The 15581-nt window shown below is 26.2% G+C and overlaps 4 protein-coding genes across 4 annotated transcripts; all 4 read left to right on the top strand.

The window, feature by feature from the left end:
* The first annotated feature begins 718 nt into the window (after positions 1-718).
* LOC128952558 (lysophospholipid acyltransferase 5-like) lies at positions 719-4205 on the top strand. Its single transcript, XM_054297968.1, has 9 exons — positions 719-935; positions 995-1078; positions 1224-1331; positions 1578-1684; positions 1781-2142; positions 2223-2328; positions 2531-2620; positions 3478-3780; positions 3870-4205. Exons 2-9 carry the CDS (start codon positions 997-999, stop codon positions 4137-4139), a joined length of 1428 nt encoding a protein of 475 aa, XP_054153943.1. The 5' UTR covers positions 719-935; positions 995-996; the 3' UTR covers positions 4140-4205.
* A 4898-nt stretch (positions 4206-9103) lies between these two features.
* LOC128952556 (tyrosine-protein kinase Src-2-like) lies at positions 9104-11371 on the top strand. Its single transcript, XM_054297966.1, has 6 exons — positions 9104-9282; positions 9384-9841; positions 9901-10004; positions 10077-10388; positions 10450-10983; positions 11063-11371. Exons 2-6 carry the CDS (start codon positions 9408-9410, stop codon positions 11275-11277), a joined length of 1599 nt encoding a protein of 532 aa, XP_054153941.1. The 5' UTR covers positions 9104-9282; positions 9384-9407; the 3' UTR covers positions 11278-11371.
* An 892-nt stretch (positions 11372-12263) lies between these two features.
* On the top strand, positions 12264-13763 carry LOC128952565 (regulator of microtubule dynamics protein 1-like). The gene is made up of 4 exons (XM_054297975.1): positions 12264-13073; positions 13137-13329; positions 13390-13604; positions 13663-13763. Exons 1-4 carry the CDS (start codon positions 12570-12572, stop codon positions 13732-13734), a joined length of 984 nt encoding a protein of 327 aa, XP_054153950.1. The 5' UTR covers positions 12264-12569; the 3' UTR covers positions 13735-13763.
* A 498-nt stretch (positions 13764-14261) lies between these two features.
* LOC128952571 (40S ribosomal protein S12-like) lies at positions 14262-15269 on the top strand. The gene is made up of 4 exons (XM_054297986.1): positions 14262-14289; positions 14408-14458; positions 14539-14673; positions 14904-15269. Exons 2-4 carry the CDS (start codon positions 14442-14444, stop codon positions 15178-15180), a joined length of 429 nt encoding a protein of 142 aa, XP_054153961.1. The 5' UTR covers positions 14262-14289; positions 14408-14441; the 3' UTR covers positions 15181-15269.
* The last annotated feature ends 312 nt before the right edge of the window (positions 15270-15581 follow it).

Genomic DNA, 15581 nt, shown 5'->3' with positions numbered 1-15581 from the left:
TATATATATATATATTTATTATTATTATTATTATTATTATTTTATAGTAAGTATGATAAGTAATATAAATAAATCATTTTTCTTTCAAAGATTTAATGTGTGAAAATATTTTTTATTTCTAAATAMATTATTAARATTTAGTAAAATATAATAGTATTAATATATATACAAGGTTATTTTTAAATTTATTATCATATATAGTAATATAATATCATTAAATATATTAATAGATGATATGTATACAGTATATTCAGATTACTATTAAATGTATTGATAATTATTCTTAATATATGTCAATAAAAGTTACCGTTTAGTAGATGCAGTTCATGTGCTTATGTGTCCATCAGATCATTGTCTCAGTTAATCATTAGTTAAATATTAGTTTAAATAGATTTTTCTGAATTTTATAAACTAGTGAATCAATAATAGCTATATATTATTCGTATATTAAAATTTATAAATTATTTTTATAATGCTTTTACTGTTCAAACTTAAATTATCAGAGTAATTATCAAAATAAATTTTATCAAATTTGTAATATTTTTTTGCTAATATTCATTAATAAATATTAAAGTTGTTATAGTCTATTAATTAATTAAATTGGTTAATAATACATTTTTAAATTGAAAACTAAAAACAATAAAATTTAAATATATTTTATACATTTATACATTTTAATTTTTATTGATAATTTATATCGTATTATAAATAGATTTAATTTTTATGAAAACTGAGGCGCAATCTGTTATATAAAACATTATATAATAGTATCGATTGATTGATATTTTGCTAATTTCTAAGCTTAAGAAGCGCTTTAAAAGTGTAGACATTTAGACATTCAGTGGTAGAGTCAGTGCCGGAGTCAGCAAAATATACCATCGATTGCATCGTTATTTGATATGTGTTTAAAAACAAGAGACTGATATCAACTAAATGTTTGTTAAATAAATCTCAAAATATTTTAAGTTTTTTAATTTAATTCAATGGATTTTAGTCATGGATTACGTAATCACATCCATAGCTTCTCAGGTGAGATGTGATGCAAACGCTCTCCGGCTTATAATTTCGGCTCTTTTGGGTATTTATTGCATTTATTTTTTATTTCAAATTCATTATTATAATTATAATTAAATTCAATTCAATTGACATAATTTTAAAATAATTTTATATTATTATATTTAAATAATTATTTCTAAAAATATATAATATTATTTTAATAAAAGGTTACCCGATATGTGTTATTTATAATATATATTTATCAAAGAGTCCGATAATAACCAAACATATATACTATACATTATGCGGTCTATTCCTCTGTTACTATAATTACGGTAAGAATCATATTATTTAAACAAAATTATAATAAATATTTTTTTGTCTCTCATTTTCATCGATTATTTTGACTTAATATATAATATATTAATACTATAAATACTGTATATTCAGTATTAATATAATATTAATTACCATAACATATGACTATTTTCTATGACATTCATGTGTATGAAAGCAAACTATTGACTACAATATTATTTCAATTATAAATATAATATATAATAAATTTGTCACTAATGTAGGGATCAATACAATACACTCTTTCGTCAGTTGTATATTTGTTTGGACAGTACTGACATTAATAGGACCTAAACGTAAAGCAATTGCTTTAAACTTAACATTTTGTATGGTATGTCATGGCTTATCATATATATTATAAATATACTAATTGTTAAAATTATAACATTTTATTGATTTATTGTTTAACATAATTAACATTTGTTAGTCATATCTATTATATGGCTATTATGTGACCCAAACTGGATCTGAATATATGTTTACGTGGACTATACCACAATGTGTGCTAACATTACGTTTAATTGCGATGACATTTGATGTCTATGACGGCCATAGAAATACTAAAATATTGGCCAAATTGGCCACTGATTCACCCACTTATGCAAAGAATAGTACAAAATCAGACAAATTGGAGCTCTTCAGTGAGGACACGGCTGTAGACAACTGTCCCACTTTATTGCAATTACTGTCCCACTCCTACTTTCCCGGATCATTCCTAATTGGCCCTCAAGTCAAATACAAAAATTATCTCAAATACATTGAGTCCAACGATAATTTTCTTCCCAAATGGTATATTAAATGTTATTATAATATTTTTTTTTAATAATTTTTATATATCTTGATTTAAATAATGTATGACAAATGGACAGTTGGCTTCCAGCAATGAGCCGACTTATGTTAGGACTCATATATTTGCTAATTTATCAAATTGGTTCAATTCACTGGCCCTATCAATATATGAATTCACCAGAATTTGTAAGTTTTGTTTTATTTATCAATTTTTTAAAATTATTTAGTTAATCATATAATTTTTTTGTAATATTAATATAAAAACTAAAAATAATTATTGTTTATATAAATATTAATTTTTATCAAAATTAGAATTATATAAATATTTATATAAACGATAATATGATTTATCTATATTATGATAACAAATAATTATCATTGATTTCAGGATTCGTATGGATTTTTCATGAGGGCATCAGTTGTGGCAATAATAGCAAAATTAACTTTATGTAAATACTTGTCCGGTTGGCTCATAGCTGTAAGTAAAACACTTCAAATTATTCAATATTCTCAACATTTATTAATTCTCTATATATATAAAAGTTTATCATTTTATTGTAAAGCTCTTGAATGCGATAAAAATATTTTTATACAGTTTAGAGAACTTGTCGTAATAAGAATTTTATTATATTGTGATAAATCGAAAACAAGAAAACAATTATTTTTTTAAAATTAAAAAAAACGAAAAATTAGTAAAATAGATATTAATTAAACATAAATTGTTTGCATTTTTATAAAAATAATATAGATTTTTTATTAGGACAAATACATTATGAATGTTTAGTAAGAAACCGCATATTTTATGCATTTAAATATTAATGTATTGCTTTTTGTGTGAAGTGATTATATATTTATAATAACAGTACAGATACTATATATTATTATCTGTCAGTTAGTGTGAGTAATGAACACTGATTTAATATATCAATAAAATCTAAATATAGTTTTCTATTGTTTTCTAAATATAGTTTAATTTAAATGCATTGAGTTTTAGATAAATATGCACACAATATAATGTAATCTTATTTCTAATTAATCAATAATGAATATGTTATTTTTTAAATAAGTTTTATATTTTTTATTATACATCATAAAATACATTAGAAAATATAAATATAATATACATGTATATGTAATATTGCAACATTGGTTTTTTAAAAGTACATTTCAATAATATTCTTTATCTTATACATTGCGTTAATGTATTACTGCAAAACAAATTACTTTTTTATACACTAATAGATAATTCTGAATATAATGTTTAAGAGTAAAAATAAGTGAAAACCTTTTAAAATATTAATATGATTGCATGATTTGCGTCAATACTATGATTAGGAGGGTGTTTGCATAATATCTGGTGCTTCATATAATGAAAAGACTGGTTCTGTGTACGAGTGCTCCAACGTATATGTGCTCAAGTTTGAGACGGCCACCACTTTCGGAGGACTGATTCGGTCATTCAATTTAACAACCAATGAGTTTGCCGCCCGATATTTGTTTAAAAGACTCAAATTTCTCGGTTCACGAATAGCCAGTCATTTTCTGACACTTTTATTTCTGGCCCTTTGGCACGGGTGGGCAACCGGTTATTATATAACGTTTGGCATGGAGTTCCTTATTATGAAAATGGAATGGGAGGTAATGGTCTATTCCCAATAGTTAGCTGGTGTTATATATCAATATATGTAAAACTATTAATTTTTTGCTATTTTATATCTCAATCACAGGTGTTATCCTTATTTAATTCGTGGCGAAACCGCAATAAAACAATGGATTCATTATTGAGTGCCTTTTATATTCGTTGGCCACTCCTTGTATTTTTCAGGATTTACACTATCTATATGTTTGGCTATTGTTTGGTTCCCTTTATACTTCTCTCATACACCAAATGGATACCTGTGTTGACACAATTATATTTTTGTGGACACATTATATATGGCACTTGGCTTTTGATCCCACCACTCATTGTGCCATATATTAAGGCAAAACAGCAATAAACTCTCATATTTTAGTTATTATTTAATATAAGATTTATTTTTATATACACAATAATCTATACTCTAATAGGGAGTATAAGCAATAGTTATATACAAGTAAAAAATGCAATATTTTCAGTGAATGCAATTATAAAAAAACTTTTACTCAACTTTCATTATATTATTAATGATTGTAATAATTAAAACATTTGCAATTATAAATTATTTAATACTATAATTTTAAACAATAAATTATAAGTGATACACTGACAAAATAATATAATATAATAGTTTAAAAATGACTAAATTAGTCCAGGACTGAAAATGTTAAATATAATAAGTTATCCAATAATCGCATACTATAATTGTTAAATTAATAATATATGATATTAGGTTTATTATATACAATACAGTACAATAGGTTAGTTTGACATAAAATAACTTAAATAATTTAAAAAGTATTTTAATTAAAATATGATATCAAAAATAATGATTTTTATTTGTAATATAATATTAGAAATTATTATCTTTTAATAATTATTTATTATAAGAAATTTTTGAAAATATAATACAAAAATATTTTTAAAGTAAACTTTATAATTTTATATAATAACATATTACTTATAATTTCTGATTTATTATTATTATTATTAATACAACGAATTTTATGCCAAATTAATCTAATATTATTGTATTCAATATGTAATCATTGGTTAACTTACTATATATATAGATCTACACCATAATTGTTTGACTAATAAATTTAGTCATTTGATATGACAATGAAATAATTATTTTATAATTGAAATAATAATCAGTCATAACTTTTTAGTTGTTTTCACAATTTTAATACAATTTACAATAAGTTTTGATTACTTTTTTTAGTTGAAAACACTTATCAATCACTAAACTAGTGATAATATGAACAATAGGCCATCGTTTGGTTGATACCACTGATCACATTTGCACTGGTTTTCAGATACCAGTGCTATAAGCGATACGGGAGGTCAGTAGGAGTTGAGTGGATATATGTTATAGTTTGTCAACTTTTTATTACTCAATTCACATATCAGTAATATATGTTTAAATTGCTATAAATTGTTAAATGTCTAATGTTTTATAAAATTATAAATATTATATCCAAAAAAATCTTCGCCAACACAATGTGTTTTCATATTTCACAAAATGATAAATGTTTTCAACAAAAAAAAAGTAATCAAAACTTAGTATAAATTTTATTGAAATAATAATGTTTTTCACTTAATATAAGACAATCTAATGTCAATCAATAAAAAATTATTATTTAAAATAAAAGTGTGATTTTAATAGTGATAATAATTATAATTATTAGAAAATAAATAAATCTGTAATTAAAATTATTAAATAATAATAAATATATTTATAGTAATTATTTTATCAAATTTTATATTTAATTTTAGTATAATTTTGTTAAAATTAGTTAATTTATAATAAAATAGTTAACATATTAATTATAATAAATTTAACAATTACTTACTCACACTTATAAAGTGATAATAAATTATGTTTACATAACTGTCTCAATAATATGTAATCATTGTGTGATTGAAATCACAAGTTATACAAAGTATGACAAAACAATTAAAAGTTTTAATTATATGTGAATTAATTTTTATATATGTTTTATTAATATAATTATTATTTCAAATAATTAATTTAACTGTCCGTCAGTTTGTTTTCTGTTTTTATTACATAACTAATAATATCATAAATATGTCATCAAAAAGAGGTATTTACTGTTTATTTGATTAAATTAAATAATAAAATGATATTTTATGATTATAATAATTATAATAAGATAAATATAAATAAGTTTAATGATTTTTTTGAGAAATATATTTATAAATGTAGTGTTACAAAAAAAACTTGAAACAAATATTTTATAAAATAAAAACTATACTAATATACAGCAGACTATTATTAATTATTAATTATTTTTTGCAAATGTAATGTAATTGATATATGATAAATAATAAAATTATTTAAAAATACAATTTTTAGTTTAGCATATCTATAATATTTTTACCACTTTTAAAATAGTCACACATATTAAACTGACATTAATAGTACAATAGTTATAATAACAATTGTTTATAATTTGTTTCATTAATATTGCCATACACTGTACATATATATTTATGTTTTACTTATTTTTCATAATTAAAATAAAAATAAATTATTAATTTTTAAATATTATTTATTATATTTTAAATTAGTTTTTAATTAATCTATGATAATTTTAGTTATTAATATTTATGATATATTGTTAAAAAATTATTTTTWAAAATATGATTTTTATAGTTACGTTTTGTCTGCTTATATTACATATGTTTATATTATAACATAATATGCTTTACTATGCATTTGTGAGTAAGTAATTGATATTATATTATACATAATATAATCACCAAATCATTTACAAATAAACAAAAAATTATGACTTTATTTATACGATTGCTTTCTTACTATATATTATATGATGAAAGCAATCGTATAATAAAATGTATTAATTTTTTGTTTGTAAATGATTTTGTGCTTATATTTAAAGCCAAATATTATTATGCAAACTATTATATACTGTACAGTATATTACTGTAAGTTTATTAACTATAATAAACTTTTTTTTTATTTAAAACTTACAATTGAAGACAGTTTTCGGTGACAATGTGTCCACACTTTTCGGTCTCAATCTGAGGCCATTATCAACGCCGAGTCAGACATGACTACTGTATTGACATTAATAGTGAAAATATATTGGTTCTTGTAGCGTTTACCGGTCCTGAGAATCCCGTATAGTGATGGTAGCCCAGACCTCCCTGAGTACCCCCATAGCACTTTCATACCTGTCCGACCTCCGCAATTTGAGATATTCGACTTTAAAGTCGATTTTTTTAATGGACGTTATTTATGTATATGAGACATTATTTCAATGTACTTTTTAATGCTACTAATATATCTGAAAACAAAATTTCAATACGATTTCTAATATTCGAGATATTTGACTAAATCGAAAGTCGAAATTTTTAAATTACGTTATTTATACATATGATATATGATTTCAATGTATTTTTTAATAATAACTATCATAATAAAATCAACATTTCTATAAGTTATATAGTATTCGAGATATTCGACTATAGTCGATTTTTTTGTATATTGCATTTAATTATTATTTTTACTGTATATTATTTATTTTATTAAATGTATAAATTTATTATTGTTAATTGTGTGTAAAATTAATATGCAATTTGATAATATTTTTGGCAATGCTAGACTTGAATGATAAGTTTGTTAAATCATGATAGTATTTTATAGTACTATCAACAAATAATACTTTTATCACGAACTCCTAAAAAAGTACGTATGGAAATGCTTTCTAGCATTCTCAACTGGTTTATACTGCAAATAATTTTTACTCGATTTAAAGTCGAATATCTCGAATACTAGAAATCGTATTGAAATTTTGTTTTCAGATATATTAGTAGCATTAAAAAGTACATTGAAATAATGTCTCATATACATAAATAACGTCCATTAAAAAAATCGACTTTAAAGTCGAATATCTCAAATTGCGGAGGTCGGACAGGTATGAAAGTGCTATGGGGGTACTCAGGGAGGTCTGGGCTACCATCACTATACGGGACCATCACTATACGGGATTCCCAGGACCGGTAAACGCTACAAGAACCAAATATATTCTCAATTTAAGACAATATCTAAACCAATTGTTAACAAAAATAATAAATATAATCATATTTTTACAAATAATATGATATAAATATAATTTAGTTATGTCTGCCATACCATACAACTCAATCCGATTCGGCGTTTATAATGACCTCAGATTTACACCGAAAAGTGTCTTCAATTGTAAGTTTTAAATAAAAAAGTTTATTATTAATAGTGAAGACAACATAAAACTTAATAATTTATTAAAACTATATTTTTATTGCTATATAAATAAATGGATATAAATTTATACTGTAATACAATACTGTACTATAAAGTACTATAAAGTAAAGGTAGGAACCGAAGCAAATTTCTCAAACCGTAACCGAGAAACTGGAACCGAATCAACAGTTATTTATTTAAATTATTAATTAAATAATAATAAATTTAAATATTGTTTTGCATATATTTTTTAGAAATGTACATTTAATTTTTAAAGTTTATATTTACTGTATTTTAATTATATACTATATATTACAGTAAATATAAATTTAGAATAATATACAGTATTTAAATGTAATATTTATTAATAAGTATTTAAATTAAAAAACATCTCAAAATTCKAAACCGTCAATCAAACCATTCTATTAATAACCGAAATCTTGTGATAGGAACCGAACCGAAATGGTTGCGGTTTTAGACATTTCCCGAACCCAACGTTCGGTTCCGACCTTCACTATAAAGTAGAAACAGTGATTTCACCCTCTATTAGATTGAAACATAATTAATGTTATACTGTAGGCTATCAGTGATAGCACTATCAAAGCTACAATTGCTATTAATATACAGTATATGCAAAGTACAGCATACAGTCAAATGATTGCATTGATTGTTGAGAAAACAATTTATTAATTGTTTCTATATTTCTATTATAATTTAGGTTTAGTTTAGTTTATGAGTCCTAAACCAGATTAGGTTAGGTTAGGTAAGTAGGCCTACACTGTATTGCATAGCATTGACAGTATGTACAGTTTGTACAGTAATTTGATTTATGTTACAAACCTAATAGAGTCTGAGCTCAGGGAGACCACGGAGAAGCCATTTAATGTTATTTATGTTTTATTTACAAAACAATTTGAATTGTGGTTTAAAAATAAATATTTAATAATGTTTTTTGTAATAATTAATATTATTATTAACATTAAGTTATATGTGTTGTTATCATAATATCCTATGTTTTATATGTTTTATATGTTTGTCATTTAAGACAATTAAATATAAAGTGTTTATAATATGATATACAAAAAAGTTTGTGTAATATATTGTGATGAGTGAGTGAGTGAGTACTGACCCGATTCGCACCGGTATTTCATATGAATACTTAAGCTATTAATTAATAATATACTGTAATATACTGTAAACTTGTCATAAGTTTTAAATTAACTCTTATATTAAGGTAAGAGAGTTTAGACTGGATTTGATTGACAACACATTTTCAACATATCATTACTTATGTTTATATTACTTATGTTTAGTATAATTAGTATATATTTTTAGTATTGTTTAGTATTATCTGATATAATGGGTAACTGTATCGCTGGTGATAAAGTAAACGGTGATATAGCCAGCAATGGTAAGGATCAGTTTGGTTTGGATCCTCGATTAGGTGCCAATTATCGATCAAAAGATGATCACAAGTCGGGTGACTCTCACGGCAACTGTCGTACGCCTCTGTCATCGGTGTCAGCAAACGTACAAAACGCCAAACACAGCAATAGTTCTTCGGCGGACTCACACGTGAACCGCACGCCATCGTCATCGCACTCTAAAGTAGTCATTGCTTTGTATACATATAATGCCAAAGACGACGGCGACCTCTCATTCAGAAAAGGCGAGCGCCTCCATGTCCTCGACGATAGTGATCCCGACTGGTGGTTAGCTAAACATATGACTAACAATCAAAAGGGATACATACCTATGAATTATGTGGTCTCAGAAGCCATTGAAATGGAAGAGTATGTCTTATATTTTACATTTTTTATCAATAAGTTATAACATATTTATTAATTAACAGATGGTTTTTTGGTAAAATTTCCCGACGAGAGGCCGAAAAATTACTTCTTTTGGGTGATAACCCGAGGGGTACTTTCCTTATTAGAAATAGTGAACAAACGGCGGGTAATACTTGAGATTTTTTAATGTAATTTATTTTATTTATTAAAATTTCTTCTTACGGTAATTGATACACAGGTGCTTATTCACTATCAATACGAGATTGGGATCAAAATAAAGGTGATCACGTTAAGCATTATAAGATCAARGCGATGGACAACGGAGGCTATTATGTTACCACAAGAAAGACATTCAGTACATTACAAGAGTTAGTCACCTATTATACTGAAGGGGCTAATGGTCTCTGTCATGAGTTAACAAAAGCGTGTCCTAAATCTAAACCTACTTTTTGGCCGCTGAAGAAGGATGAGATTGATAGGAAAGACTTGGAATTTACTCGTGAATTAGGCGGAGGAAACTTCGGTAAAGTTTATTACGGAAAGTTTAAAGGTATTGACAATCAAACGCATAAATTTTAATCATTAAAACTAACGCTAACTATTGGTAATAGGTGTTAAAGAAGTGGCCATAAAGACATTAAAACCGGGAACGATGTCTCCGCAGGCATTCCTTGAAGAGGCAGCTATTATGCGAAAGTGTAGACATGAAAAGTTGGTCCCACTATACGGTGTTTGTTCACAAGAGGAACCGCTTCTTATAATCACTGAATACATGTGCAACGGAAGTCTTTTAGATTATTTGCGTAACAAAGAAGGAAAGGCTCTTAAAATACATGACCTCTTAGATATGGCCGCACAAATTGCCAGTGGAATGGCTTATCTTGAGGGTCAAAAATTGATTCACAGAGATTTAGCCGCCAGGAATATATTGGTAGATAAAAATAAAGTGGTCAAAGTCGCTGATTTTGGTTTGGCCCGAGTTATTGAGGACTCAGAGTACACCGCTAGACAGGGCGCTAAGTTTCCCATCAAATGGACGGCACCCGAAGCGGCTCTTTACGGAAGATTTTCTATTAAATCTGATGTTTGGAGTTACGGCATATTGTTATACGAACTTATAACCCATGGACAGGTCCCATATCCGGGTATATAAATAATTGAAACAAATTTTACATTGATTACTGTTGTCAACAATTTAACATTATGTCTATAATTTGTTTAAAGGTATGCATAATCGTGAGGTCATAGAACAAGTAGAGCGGGGATACCGTATGCCAAAGCCGTCCAACTGTGAGTGTCCCGACTCTGTCTATAATATAATGATCCACTGCTGGGAAGCGGACCCCGAAAAGAGGCCAACATTTGAGTATTTGTACGGATTTTTCGATGACTTTTTAGTGTCGGCCGAACCTAACTATAGAGATGCCGAAGAGTTTTAATGTTTATTTCGATCATCTTATCATTCCTTACCTATTGATTTCATAAATTAGTTGATTATTAATTAAAAGCAACGAAATATTATATAAATATAAATATATTCTATACATAATTTTGTTTATTGTAAATACAGTAGTTTTTGTCAAATTAAGTAATTTATTTTTTGGGCTCAAAGTAACCATAAAATTGACTTAAAAAGTGCAGCAAATCTTTTTAAAAGCAAAACAAGTGAATTATTGAACAAAACTTGATTTGTTTTAATGCCGCTATTTTCTGATCAGAGATTTTAAGTGAAAATAATAATTATTATTATTATTATTAAATAACTGCCTTTTTTATTAATTTATTTACTATTTATGTCATTAAGAGTATTGAGAGAATTACAATATTGATGTCATTTTACAATCATTTTTATACACTTAAAAAAATACTTTTTTATTCGAGAAATAATTTTTCGATAATAATATTATATAATATTAAATATTGTATGAGTACTTAAATGCAAAAATAGACGGCTGTTTTTGTACTGCGATTATGAATCATAATTAATACATATTTATTATAAATTTTTGTGATGATAGCAATTTATATATATTTAGATAATTAAAATAAAGTATTTTATGTTTTGCTATCGATAAGGAAAAATTTGTATTATTTTATACCATTTGATAAAAATTGAATTAAATTCATTTGTTTTTTAAAATAAATAAAATATAAAATAATATTTTTCATTACTTTATTTTCCAACAACTTATAGGAAACCGATTTTATTAACCTTTTTAGAAGTTTCTAATAAATATTTTATGGGATTTTCCTGACGTAAAAGTGATTAAAATGATAGAAATGATTGGTATTTATATGTGTTGTTACCAAATGAAAGGCATATTCTGATGACTTTCAAGGATATGATCACAACTCAGACTCAAACACCAGAATCAGTGCTCAAACTCACAAAAAGTTGTTTTCAGAGCCGGTTTTGTCAATGTTTTACAATAGTTTTTTTKATGTTTTTATTGTGTATGTATTCAATGATCTATACTATCACTACAGTAGCTATCGATACATTCATATTACAGTACTTTGGAGTTTACTGACTGACACTCAGTTACTGTACATTATTAGCGATAAGACAACTACTTTTTCATACAGTAATCGCCATTAAGTATATAATAATTTCATTATGAAAATAATTTGACACTTTTATAGTCACAATCGTTAATTATTTGAGATAAAAATTTCATTTTTTAAAAATAAAACTTAATATTAATACAAGTGTTTGGTTAAAACAAACGAAATGATGGCTAAAGAAGTAGTGCTTAAATATTTGCAGTTTTTTAAAATCATAGACAAGACTATAAACTTTCAAAGAGTTATATCAAAGACTAAAAATTTGACAGAATTTGCAAAATATGGCAATAAGTCGGTTATATTATCAACAATTTTGTCAAAATATAGAAATATTGAATTTACCCGACAATTGATGTCAATTGCCATAACATTTCCATTTGTGGTGAAGGCGTGGGGCAGTCGTGACCACAAACTCGAAGAGAAACAAATCTTAGAAGAAATGGATCGATTGTTTGATGAGAATGAGTTCGACAAACTCTATGAGATATTGAAATCACAGCCCTCTTGGTATGACAATCACGATGTCTTGTGGCGAGTGGCCAGATGTGAGTTTCATTTGAGTAAAAGAGAGACTAATAATAGTAAAGATGCGATTGTTTTGCTCGAAGAAGCGCACAGACATGTCATCAAAGCAATTGAATTGTGCGATGAGTGCGGACCCGCTCATAAGGTTAGCTTTTTAATACTAATTGTGATAATTTAAGACTAACTTAATGTCAAAYATTTGCTTAAGTGGGCCGCAATCTTATTGAACGCCGTGTCTTCAGCTAAGGGCACGCGAGAGAAAATACAACAAGTATTGAATGTTAGGACACATATGGAGAAAGCCATCAAATACTCACCCAATGATCCCACCGCTCATTATTTGTTAGGAGAGTGGCATTACTCTTGTAATCAAGTTTCATGGATTGAAAGAAAAGTGGCCGGTAATCAACTTTGTATTTGTTTTTAATTATAATACTTTTAACAATAAAATTAATCTTCAGCTGCTATATACGGGTCACTGCCTGAGGCTAATCTCGAAGTTGGTCTTCAGGCTCTTGAAAAAGCCGAAGAGCTCGACAGTGACTTCTACTCAAAAAACAAAGTTTTGATTGCGAAGACTTTGATTGCTTTGAATCGCGACACCAATCGGGCAAAGAGTTTGATGATTGCAGTGATCGGCAAATATAAGAACTCCAAGAAATGGGATGACATTGAAGTATAAATTGATTATATATTTATGTATTCAATCTTTTAATAATTTAATTTATTTAAAGGCTGTCAAAGAAGCCAAAGAAGAACTCAATAAACTTGGGGTCAAAGTCACTGAAATTAATGTTAATAACTAATAATTTATATAAATTTATTTAATGCCATATTTTTATAAATGTTAACTTATTTTTGAGAATTAACTTTTGCAAACTTAATTAAAATTGAATCTATTTTTATAATATTAATCAAATTGTTGTATAAATAGTTTTTTTGATCGCATATTATATAACAATTTAATAATTATATAAATTTTTAATTGTATTGTTAATTACCACGAAGTGCTACAATATTTTAATTATCGATAATGTTATATTGAATTCATTGAATTGTTTATTAAATTATAGAATTTGTAGAATATTTTATATATAATTTAATTTTAAATAAATTTTTATAAAGTTATATAAAAACAAACTATAATTGACAGCAATTAACAAAATTATTATTTATAACAAAATACTGACAATTAATTATAAATTAAATTATAAATTAAATATCAGATTATTAGCGATACTAATAACATGATTGACTGTATTTGACTGTATTTGATGCCAAACATCAATGACTGACATAATTGATGTTTTGTATGTATATATAGATTAACTTCCTTTTCCTTGTGTGCTATGCTATAGATTGTAAGTAATTGTTTGCTTAACTTAATTGTAATTAAATTTAATATTAATTACAATTGTTTTATAAATCAATAATTTATATAAAACACTGACTGATATCCTTGTCTTTGATTTGTTTCAGTTGTTTAGTTAAAACCACTGATAAACTGACGACAATGTCGGACAATGAAGGGTATGTACGGCACACGTGTTATCTAATTGTATCGGCAATCGGCTAATAGTATAACTTGTGTCCACTAATGTGTCYAACAGAGAGACTTCGGCGCCCATTACAGCGGCCGCACCTATTCTTGACGTGAATATGGCTCTACAAGAAGTCTTGAAGACGTCATTGACTCACGACGGTCTGGCCAGAGGTCTTCACGAAGCGGCCAAAGCATTGGATAAGTATGTGATTTACTTTTAATGAATTTATAGACAAATAGTTTTGAGTGAATAGTATTACAAATGATGACCATATGTCAGGACTCGCTCTTCTGATTTATATCTGTGAGGATAATCTCCGGACTTCGTTACCCTAAATTTAATCTGATTTTTATTAATACACAAATCCAGACATTAATATAGATTAACAGATAAATACATATTTAATAATATCTTAATGATTGAATTGGTAGACGACAGGCACATCTGTGCGTTTTGGCCACCAATTGCGATGAACCGATGTATCAGAAACTCGTGGAAGCTCTCTGTGCTGAACATCAGATCGATTTGATCAAAGTTGACGACAACAAGAAGTTAGGCGAATGGGCCGGTCTTTGCAAGATTGACAAAGAAGGGAAGGCACGCAAAGTGGTTGGATGTAGTTGTGTTGTCGTTAAAGATTACGGCAAAGAGACGCCAGCCATGGATTTCCTCAAAGAATACTTCAATTCTAAGAAGTCTGGCGTATAATTTGATCACTATTTGTAACTAATTTTTGAGTAAAAAAATAAAGTTGTATTGAATTAATTTGTTGATCATATTATCATTTTGCTTATCCTAAGGCAAACAGTTATCAATATTAATAACAATTGAATACATTATATAAAATGTGAACTTTATTTTAACTTATGATTTTGAAGTACCGTTTGGCCTCAAATTATTACTGTAATATTACCGTAAGTTTGCTTCTTTGATATTACAATATATAAATTTACAATTATACAGTATTATTGTAATATTGAACTCATCTGTAATACTGTATGATAAACAATGTTGATCTACAGTAGATTAACATATATTGTAATTCAATTTTGAAAAAACCTGGATAATCATTAACACCTTTCTGTATATATTTAGGATAATATAACATT

This window comes from Oppia nitens, unplaced genomic scaffold (genome assembly GCF_028296485.1).
Source record: "Oppia nitens isolate AA-2021 unplaced genomic scaffold, nextdenovo-longstitch-racon4-pilon3 scaffold1_pilon_pilon_pilon, whole genome shotgun sequence".
Taxonomy (NCBI): domain Eukaryota; kingdom Metazoa; phylum Arthropoda; class Arachnida; order Sarcoptiformes; family Oppiidae; genus Oppia; species Oppia nitens.
This window is presented reverse-complemented; position numbering and strand designations above follow the sequence as displayed.